At 48.3% G+C, this 10318-nt stretch overlaps 2 protein-coding genes across 2 annotated transcripts; one reads left to right on the top strand and one right to left on the bottom strand.

The window, feature by feature from the left end:
• Positions 1-1531: 1531 nt before the first annotated feature.
• LOC311051621 (centrosome-associated protein 350-like) lies at positions 1532-7276 on the top strand (the record flags this gene model as incomplete). The annotated part of the gene is made up of 1 exon (XM_084066201.1): positions 1532-7276. One exon carries the CDS (start codon positions 1532-1534, stop codon positions 7274-7276), a length of 5745 nt encoding a protein of 1914 aa, XP_083922327.1.
• Positions 7277-9058: 1782 nt separating this feature from the next.
• On the bottom strand, positions 9059-9679 carry LOC311051768 (small ribosomal subunit protein mS38-like; the record flags this gene model as incomplete). Its single annotated transcript, XM_084066403.1, has 1 exon — positions 9059-9679. One exon carries the CDS (start codon positions 9677-9679, stop codon positions 9059-9061), a length of 621 nt encoding a protein of 206 aa, XP_083922529.1.
• Between the last annotated feature and the right edge of the window lie 639 nt (positions 9680-10318).

The following is a 10318-nucleotide window of genomic DNA, read 5'->3' as shown; positions in this document are numbered from 1 at the left end:
TACATGGAGGGTAACAACAGAAACAGGCCTGTACAACAACATAGTTACAGGACAAATCAATAAGAAAAGAAAACATATGAAACAAGGTAAACGACAAAAGATTAAACAACGTTAAAAGCTAGAGAAAATAAGTTAGTTTTGAGGCGGGATTTAAGACAAAATCTCCTTATCGGACAGCAGCACGTACTACTGCCTCTGAAGCCTCAGTTTGCCTTGTCGAATAAAACAGCAGCATGAACTTTATCTAAACAAAACAAACACACGTGGGGACAATTGAAGATGTATTAAAGACATAGTTCAATGTTGAAAATCAGTGGCATTTCCCTTTAATTGCGAGATGAGAGTAAATGTCCCTATAGTCAACGTAATAGTCACATAAGTAGAGTGCAAATAAAACAGTTCATTGCTTCCAAGAAACTAGGATACCAAGTGTACCCTATCAAACTACTGTACAACTACAATACAATGTTAGAGGGTGTGATCGAATGCAGGCCACTGCATATCCACGATTAAATGAAGACATTGATTTCAGTCCTTTACTGCAGGTGTCCCAATGTATGGTCCACTGCTTCTTTTATTGTATTATTTTCTGTTCTGATGTGTATATTTTTTCTTTCACATTTATATATTTCTGCTTTTTCATTTCTTTAGCTATATACAATATTTTTTGTCACTCCTGTTCATGTTTGTTTTTACGTTCATACAGTAAATTTCATCCGTCTTGTACAGCCATCTAGTGGTACATCTCTGTACTTGTCAACTGTGTCTGACTTCCTCCCCAGTTTGCAGTCTGTATGTAAGTATAGAGCACTGAAGTCTGACGTAATTTACGCATCCTACCTGGGTCGCGTTGTTTTCCCCGCATTCTGAATTCCCACAGACGTGTTTAATTTCGTGTCAAATAAGAACTGTGTTCCAAAAATGATCCTGGCGGTTTGACTCAAATGGATATGAAGCATATTTTTTTATTTAATTTTTTATTTCTATCATCAAATGGCCATCTAACAAAGTCTTTTTTAATTTTTCACCAGCAGAGAGCCTCAGTCTTTTCCTTTGTTAAACATTAAACCTAGTTCACTCCCATTCTAATGCAAATGTCACACTCACAGAGGCGGTCACAAGTGACGTCACTGACAGTGGCGACAGTCAGCCAATTGTGGTACGGCATGACTCATGTCATACCGTGATTGGCTGACCACAATTCAAAAAACAATTCAGCTCGATCAACATTATTAAGGCCTGACTGCACTGTGTGTCCGTGACGTCTCAGCCGATCGCATATGCAGCGCTTACACAGTTTGCAGGTGTCTGACATAAAAAGTATAAAAGTATAAAAGCTCAGCAGCTGTCATCCTCTGATCTTTCCTGTCCAACTACTTAAGTTAAAGCTATATTGAAAAGTATATTTTCTGTAGACTCTCCTGTCTAGCCAGGCATTAGCCCTGGAGAGATAGATGCTACAGGCTATGAGGATGCCTTTGTGTCATCCTGTAGTAGCCGGAGGCAGTGGCCATTCTAACTCACTCACTTAATGGGGAGTTCTCCCCATGAGAAACGGACTGGAGACTTCAACTCCCACCATGTCTACAAACCCCAGCAGTCAAGGCCCCATGTTCCCCAGCAGTCAAAGCCACATGAGCCTGTCTACAAGCCCCAGCAGTCAAGGCCACATGAGCCTGTCTACAAGCCCCAGCAGTTAAGGCCACATGAGCCCGTCTACAAGCCCCAGCAGTCAAGGCCACATGAGCCTGTCTACAAGCCCCAGCAGTCAAGGCCACATGAGCCTGTCTACAAGCCCCAGCAGTCAAGGCCACATGAGCCTGTCTACAAGCCCCAGCAGTCAAGGCCCCAGCTTCCCCAGCGGTCAGGCTACCAGCCCCACCCGGTATCGTATGGCACCAAGCCCCAGCAGCTAGGCTACCAGCCCCACCCGTTATCATATGGCACCAAGCCCCAGCAGCCAAAGCCCCAGGTGCCCCATCCATCTTCCTACAAGCCCAAGACATCACTGTCAGGCTTCCAGGCCAAACCCCAGCTGTCGAACTACAAGCCTCAGCAGCTAAATCCTCGGGTGTCTCAGTCATATGGCTACCAGCTCAAGCCCCCTACTCTGAGGAGGAGCTCAGAGAAGAGCTCTGCAAACAGACAGACCAGGAGTTTTCTCTCTGATGGCACCCTAGGGGGTGCCTCAGGGCATTATCTTCAAAGTGTGGGGCCAGGTAGTAAAAGGTCTTCAGGCAACAGGGTCCCTGCATTGGACTCTCCATGTGGCTCTCCTTCAGATAATGGGTCTCCACCAGGGGCAAACTTTCCAGGTGTGTCCCCGAACTGTGGCTCTTCAGTCGGGATAGAGAGCCGCAACCTTGGCCTGGGGACTGGACCCTTAGCATCCAAGGCTAGGCTAACCACTTCCTCTGGAACACTCCCCACAGCCCAGAGTACGCTACATTACACTCTCAGTGTCCTGCAGCAGGTCCGCCAGAAGCTGCTCTATCTGGAGTCCATGGAGGAATCGGTACGGCAGCTTGGAGACTTGGAGAGGCTGAGGGGTGTGTCGATGGCCCAGCAGGGAGTCTCATTGGCTCAAATACTCAAGGCTCAGCAGCAGAGGCATGAACGTGACCTTTATGACCTTAGGATCAAGGCTGAGGGAGATGCTCCGGAGAGACAGCTGCAGCCAGAGGAGAGTACACAGAGAGCAGCCAGGGTCCACGCTGAGCTGCAGGAAAACATACCAGCGACCTCCCAGCACCAGCCTTTGGGCGGCCTCCAGAACGATACAGCCAAGATGATGAGTCAACATGCTGAGACAGCACGCTACACAGCCAACGCCCCTCGACACATCAAAGAGATGACAGAGCTGGCATGCTCCCAGATAGCTGGAGCTCCCATAAGCACCCCGCCAGACCACCAGAAAGAGTGTCACATGAGACCCCTGCAGGCCAGGGCTGACACTACCGACAGCTCCAGGAGTGAGGTGTCAGGCAGCTGCAGAACCAGGCCGGAGGAACCTCTCTCTCCCCTGGACAGCTTCAGTCACTCCAACTCCCTGTCCTCCAGGAGACCCACAATCAGCGGAGGAGACACCAACAGCCACCCCAGCCCATTGCCTGCCTCATTAGCTCAAAGGGAGCGGAGGAGAATGGTTGTAGCAGAACACAAGCGGAAGAAGGAGGCAGGTCTGTGCCTGAGCAGGGAGAAGGAGGAAGGCAGCAGCTTGGTGGAAGATGACGCTCCCACAGGGGTGGACAACTCACTCTGTACCGACAGCATTACCTCCATTGTGGAGGAGAAAGCCTTATCAGACCAGAGGAATTGGAGAATGGATGGAGAAGAAGAGAAGCGAAGCAAGAATGAGTCAGCAGAGAAGAGGAATCCATGCGTGAGCAGGGAGAAGGAGGCAGGCAGCAGTTTGGTGGAGGATGACCCCACAGGGGTGGATGACTCACTCCGTACCGTCGGCATCACCTCCACAGTGGAGGAGAAAGCAGACAGCACCACATTAGCAACAGAGTGCTCCCGGAAGGTCAAAGAGTCCATGACGGAGGACAAGATGGAGGAGCAGTCGTTCTGCTCCCTTCTGCCCTCTGAGGTGGACCGCTGCGGGACCTTGGAGAAGTCCCGCCCACATGTGGAATCGGAGGAGGACCCAGCCAACCACGACAGGACATTGACCTCGGTGACATGTGTCGGCTCTAAGCCTCGAGACATGAGCAGGGCTTGTTCAGGCCAACAGGACAGCTTCTCCCAGTTCACCATGGACATAGTGCTACGTCAGTACGTGACGGATGAGGAGGTGCGCCTCCAGCACCAGAGCTCACTGCTGCGCCTCCGTCAGAAGACCATCGAAGAGAAGACAAAGACGGAACTAGCCTGGCTGGAGCACCAGAAGAAGAGTTTGCGAAACAAGGGAGAGGACGACAAGGTGCCCCCCATCAGGGAGAAGCAAAAGGGCCTGAAGCTGAAGCTACAGCAGGAGAAGGTTGAGATCCACTGCCTCCAGGAGGCCAACAAGGAAGCAAGGAAGGCGAGGCTGCTGTTGCTGAAGCAACAGGAGGAGATAGAGAGGATGAGAACCTCCACTCTCAGAGTGAAGGAGCGGATCAGAATTGCCGGAGGCGAAGCACCGCCTGAGACTACCATGTCCGAGACGCTGGTATCTGAAGCTGCCTCTCTCATCACAAGGCTAGCAGACAGTGATGTCCGCAGCCCCTCACCCCCCCTCTCCATGTCTGGCAGAAGTGAGACCAGCAGTATCATGAAGCTGAAAAAGATGCACTCTCACATGGATGAAACATTTCTGACCAAGCGGGAGCAGCAGCTGATGCAGAGGCGTCGACATGCCGAGGAGCAGCTGGAGTGGAAGCAGAGATTGGACCGGGAGGAGGAAGAGGTCCGCAGGATGGAGCAGGAGGCCCTTGCTGCCTGGGACCACCACAATGCTGCTGTAGGTCCCTCCTCCAGCCTCCAGCATCACAGCCCAGAACACAGGACTGACAGTGAGAAAAAGAGCGACTACTCTGTGACAATTGGGGGGGGCCCATCCACAGCACCTCCTAAATCTTTCCCTGAAATACTTTTGGCTTCCAAACAGAGCAAACCTTCCACTTACACCCGAGATTTCACCTCTGCCTCTCCACCACCTAGCAAGCCATCTGTTCCAGCCAAAGAAAGCCTCAGCACTGCTCACTCTCCATCAAATATCAGCGCTACCAATACCCAGATGCAGCTCTGTTCTGCCACCTGGACCACCAGCAACACACACATCCAGCCCATTGACACCCCCACAACCACACAGACCGAACCTGTGTCAGATCAGATAGAAATTGAGAGCCGAATCAGAGTGCTGAAGGAAGAGCTGAGGAAAAGCAAGTCTATGGCATACCAGCTGAAGAAGGAACAGAAGAAGAGGAACAAGGAGCGCCTGAAAGCACAGGAAGCCATTCTTCTGAAGCAGCTGGAGTCTATGAAATCATTCATAGAGAAGACCACGGCAGAGCTGAATAAGGAGCCGAGTCGATCCATCTCCCTGGCTGAAGAGCAGTCTGAGGACCCGCCAACAGTTACCCCAACCCCATTATACGGCAGCCCAGAGTATCTCACCTCTGGACACCTGCTCTCAGAAAATCCTCCCAGGCCTGCCTCCAGGGAGGCCAGGTCTCTGAGTGGACAAGCCCAGCAGGACACTTCTGTTTTGTCTATCCATAGGTCAGTTATTGAGGAGCTTGAGGTAGACGTGGACTATAAATCTGAGGATCAGCATTCAGGATGTGTTCTCAAACTAGACCATGAGGACAGACCCAGTGCCCCACAGAAGCTTTTTGGATCTGAACATGTTCCTTCCTCTAGGAGTGAAGAACACAAATGTTCTCCCTCTATTGGCCTTGATAGAGATGTGCAAATGAAGACATGGGATATATCTGAGGAAGAATCTCTGGTTTCCCACTCAAGCAAGTCACATTTGGCTGCCGTAGATACCTCTGTACTTCCTGACAACAGTGTCTCTTCAAATGGCTGCGCCTACACCCCTGACTCAACTGTTTTGTCCTCCAAGACGGAAGCACTCTCGGAAACCTCTCATTCCTCTGCAGATTGTTACCATGATGACTATGAGTCATTGCCCAGGGAATACTGCCGTAGCTCCAAGCCTACCTCTACAGCCTTGCCATCTTGTTCAGAGATCAAAGCTTCCAAGGACTCCTGTAGCAGGTCCCCGCACTATGACATCCAAGACAAGGAAGATGAAGTGGAGGAGGACATTGCTGAGGAGCTGTGTGAACGCTCTGCGGTCAGTGGCGATAGCCACCCCTCTGGAAGACTACTCAACCTCCATAGCCAGACCATTGACTCCAGAATCGACACCAAGAACAACATAAACGCCAACTGCTCTCCAGCCATCTCCCCTTCTCAGTCTCCACTTTCCCTAGTTCCTGATCAGATGCCCTGCTTCAACATTGGAGACCGGGTTCTTGTCAGCAACGTTCATTCAGGCACACTGAAGTTCAAAGGTCCAACCAAGTTTTCCAATGGGTTCTGGGCTGGTGTGGAGCTGGATGAGTCAGAAGCGAGCAACAATGGCACTTATGACAACGTGGTATACTTTGAGTGTGAGGAGCGCCACGGTATCTTCGCTCCTCCAAACAAGATCACACGGTTGCCAGAGAAGTTTGAGACCTACATGGACACCACCGAGGATGAGGACTCGCTCTTTGACGACCTGTCTGATAAAGACGGGAATAAACGTGAGACTGCTGAGAAAAAAACTCTTCAGCTAGGTTATCTGAAGAGTGAAAGTGGAGGAACGACTCATGAAGATCACAGATCCAGCAATAAAGGGCCTGCTGAATATCAAGCTAATCACCAGAAGAACCTGACTTCTCCGAAGGGGAAGGCCCACCTCAGCCCACATAATCACATACAGTCTGAGCATCCAGTGCGTAACGGAGGGAGTCAGTACATCATGTTGGAATTTGATGATGCACCACCTACCCTCATCTCTGACATGTCCAAGCTAGGCCAGGGGAAGCAGAGCCTGAAGGCTTTTGCTGAACAGAAAGACAAAAACTCTCATTCCAAGTCACCCAGGCCAGAGCTGCCTCTTTTTCCTCTCCTCCCCAAGCTAACCGAGCAGCCTGCCATGGTGGTACCCCACTCTGTATCAGAGGTTGAGAAGCTAGTCCATGCTGCTACAAGAGAGATTTGGGACAGTTGTCAGCTGGCAAAGCAGAACACAGGGACCCTGTCGGGGTTGACCTTCCCAAAGCCTTCACAGGAGTACCTGGGTAAAGAAGCCAATGGGCAGGACCAGGAGGCCCTCTGCATCCGTAGCTACAGACAGGCTGTGTATGACCTGACGCGGGAGATCCTCCACGAGATCTACACCGAAGACCCCAACGTCGGTCAGTCACAGTGGGTGAAACGTCGGCCGGTCGGCTCCTCATACTTCCACAAGGTCAAGACCGCTGGAGACATCACCAAAGTCCAGGAATTTGTTGCAACAGAGGTATTGAAGCTTTACGGTCTGGAGGAAGACCACAACCAGAAGCCTGGCTGGCAGAGGAAGCTCAAATTTGGCATGAAGAAACAAGACAGAGTAGATCACATACTGGTTCAAGAGCTCCATGAGGAAGAGGCTCAGTGGGTCAACTACGACGAAGACGAACTGTTGGTTAAGATGCATCTGGCAGACAGCATCTTTGACACATTGCTGAAGGACACTGCAGACGCTCTGACACAGATCTGCGACAAGAGAGCTAAAAGAGCTGCCCTACCCTGAGAGCTGTTTTGCTATCCTTACAGGAACCAGAAAGTAAAGGCTAAATAAACTATTTTATTTTAATATTCATAAGGAGGTCTGTAACTATCGATTATTTTCTTTTTTTATATATCAACAAATCGATTAAGTACGTAGGCCCTATTTTATACTTCATCGCATGATGGTGATGGAGATCTGCTATTTTCACTATTTTGAAAGGTTGAAAGTGTTCACCTATAATGACATGCCCAAAATAGGCATCAATTAGTAAAAGATTATTTTATAAAATGATACATTTTTGATTATTTTTTATAATAAATTAAATCGCTTAGTTCGATTCATTGTTGCACCCCTATATTTTAATGCGTAACATGTAAATGTGTCCAATCCGTATGGTAGAGTATGTTAATCAAATATAATTATTGTATAACAATTGGGGTGGTTGTATTTGGTCTTGGATCTTGAGACATTTAGATTTTATGTCTCACCTAGACACAGGATCTGACACAAATTTTGACCTGATGGTCAAGATTCAATTTATACCCTAAGCAAGCAGGCAGGCTCTATTAGCTCAATGGTAAAAATGTCAGCACTTATGCAGGAAGCCGGGTTCAAATCCCGGGAAGAGGAAAGTTACATAGTGCAGCTTTAAGTACAACATTAGCTTGTACATTAAGCTGTTTTTGAGCATTGCCGTGCTGTAGACAGATAAACAGACGTTAACCACGGGCACATCATTTCCTTTTTTGCTGTAGCTGAAATGAACACATAAACAATGAATTAAGGCACTTTCTGTCCGGTCTTCATCACATTACATAACAGGATGTGTTGGCTTCCTTTTTGATTGATAGACAAATACTGTAAGTGGACATGAACAGAATAATACATCACATTTAAACAAAACAATGTTTTACAAAAATATAACATAAATACATGACACCAAATAGTTCTGTTGTTTCCAAAATAGTATTATTATTACAGTGGGGTAGAATTAATTAATTAACCACAACACAGCCACACAGTAGCAGCTTGGGGCCTCTGCAGCTTGGGGCCTCTGCAGATGCAGTCAGATAAGTGATAAGTGATAAGCTAAGATGCTCAGCATGGAGGACAATACTACAAAACATTGTGGAGACAAACGGCCAACTTTTCCACCATCAAAATACTCTCTAGTCATATGCTACTTTATGTGTCTAAGTTTACCCACTTAATGATATCACACCTGCAACAAGACAGATAAACACATAAACAATGAACATTTCTGTCCAGTGTTCATCACATTACATAACAGGATTGGCTTCCTCTTAGAGTCCTTAATTTAAATTTGAGTCAGTCCTTGTCCCTTTTATGCTCATATATGGAGATCACTGATGTCGTCAGTATATGCCCATATATGGGCATGCCACCTTTTGTGCCCACATATGGAACTGACTGATTTGTTTGTGCCTGATGACACAACGACAAATTGAGGTTAGACAACACACTCCATGTTTTGGCGCAGCTGCATTGTCATAGTGAAGTGGCCTAGGTTTGTTCATGGTTATGTTGTCATAACGACATGGCTGTGGTTTGTTTATGGTTATGTCAGAGTGACGTGGCTGTGGTCTGCCCGCCCAGCCACCGGCCCTCCCATCAACCAAATTTTATTTAGGACAATACCCGCTGACAACAGGTACTGCATGGCTTTACTGATTGGCTTAAACACGTTAATTACCTGTTGCCCATATATGGAGATCCTCAAACTCTACCAAGTTGGTGTGTCATACTTGACCTCCGTCGCACGGAGAACAAATGAAGCCTTGCTCAGTCTCTTCTGTTTCCATGCCGTTTGAGATAGATCTTGGGTGCAGTCCATCCCTCTGGAGGTTCCTTCAGTCCGGCCCGAGTCCAAACACGTTCCAGGTCCTTCTCGAAATGCTTCTGTTTCTTCTTCCTGCGGCCGTGGAGCACTCTCCTACGCACAAACCTCATCCTCTTCATGAGCTTCTTGTATTTATGTCGGTTCATCTTCCGCCGCCGAATCTCCAGGACGTTCTTGCAGCCGAGCGGCGTTATGGAGCTCTCCCCGACGTCCTCCAGACCGGGGACAGAGAACGGCGGCAGCACAGTACCGTCCTGTGGCGGCTGCGTATTCTCCGGAAAGGGAGGGAGGGAGTAACGGAAGGATAGCCAGCTCTCCAGAGGACTCACGGACAGTTTGCGAGGCACGAGGGCCTCGGCCACGCCTGGTTCAAACCGGACCCATCTGGGACGTGAGGTTTTGCCCGCCACTGCTTCTGCGTACTTGCTGTGTTTTCCGTTTTGAAAGGAGCAGCAAGTAAGAGGTACAGGTCGTACAGATCCACTCAGAATGTGAGGTTGAAGAAGTCCACCAGTGGCTCTGCAAAGCAGACGGAGTGGAGGCACACGCCTTGAGATGAACATCGTCCAGCCTCTGATCACATCGATAAAGTCATCAGGAATGAACTGGAATGTGAACCTCCCCTGATGTCACTGTGACCGGGCTTCTAGCTGTCAAAGTGACTTGTATAACTCACACACATAAGACATAGACTGTATCTAAACCTTAACTGTAACTGAACTAAAGGATGAAGGAAAATGTTGGTTCTTAGTTATGGCAGCTTTCACTCCAATAACTCTTGCAGATCTCATTGGATATTGCTGCTGAATGCTCCTAGACTGCAGATCCCTGAACTCTCCCCAAGCTGATTGGTTGAAACACTTGGCCTTATATGGATATCCCAGAACTCTCCCAACTTGGCTAAGTACTCTGATAACAGATGGTATTATCCTTTTCTCCTTCTTATATTAAAATTGGCCTATGGGTGAATGGACGGTGACGTCACAAACATAACATGCCCATATATGGAGATAATAAACATGTTGGCATCACTGATGATGTCATGTTCTGACATCACAAGCTCATGGAGATTACCATATGGCTTATTTTTTCTTCCAGTCATGTTGGAAATAGCCTATATACTTCAGCTCTATGGTTATGAGACCCAGGTAACAAGCAGGCAAATGTTAAAACGCTGAGGTTAATAGAGTTGTCTCACATGA

Source organism: Gymnoscopelus microlampas, assembly GCF_963454915.1.
Source record: "Gymnoscopelus microlampas genome assembly, chromosome: 9".
Taxonomy (NCBI): domain Eukaryota; kingdom Metazoa; phylum Chordata; class Actinopteri; order Myctophiformes; family Myctophidae; genus Gymnoscopelus; species Gymnoscopelus microlampas.
This window is presented reverse-complemented; position numbering and strand designations above follow the sequence as displayed.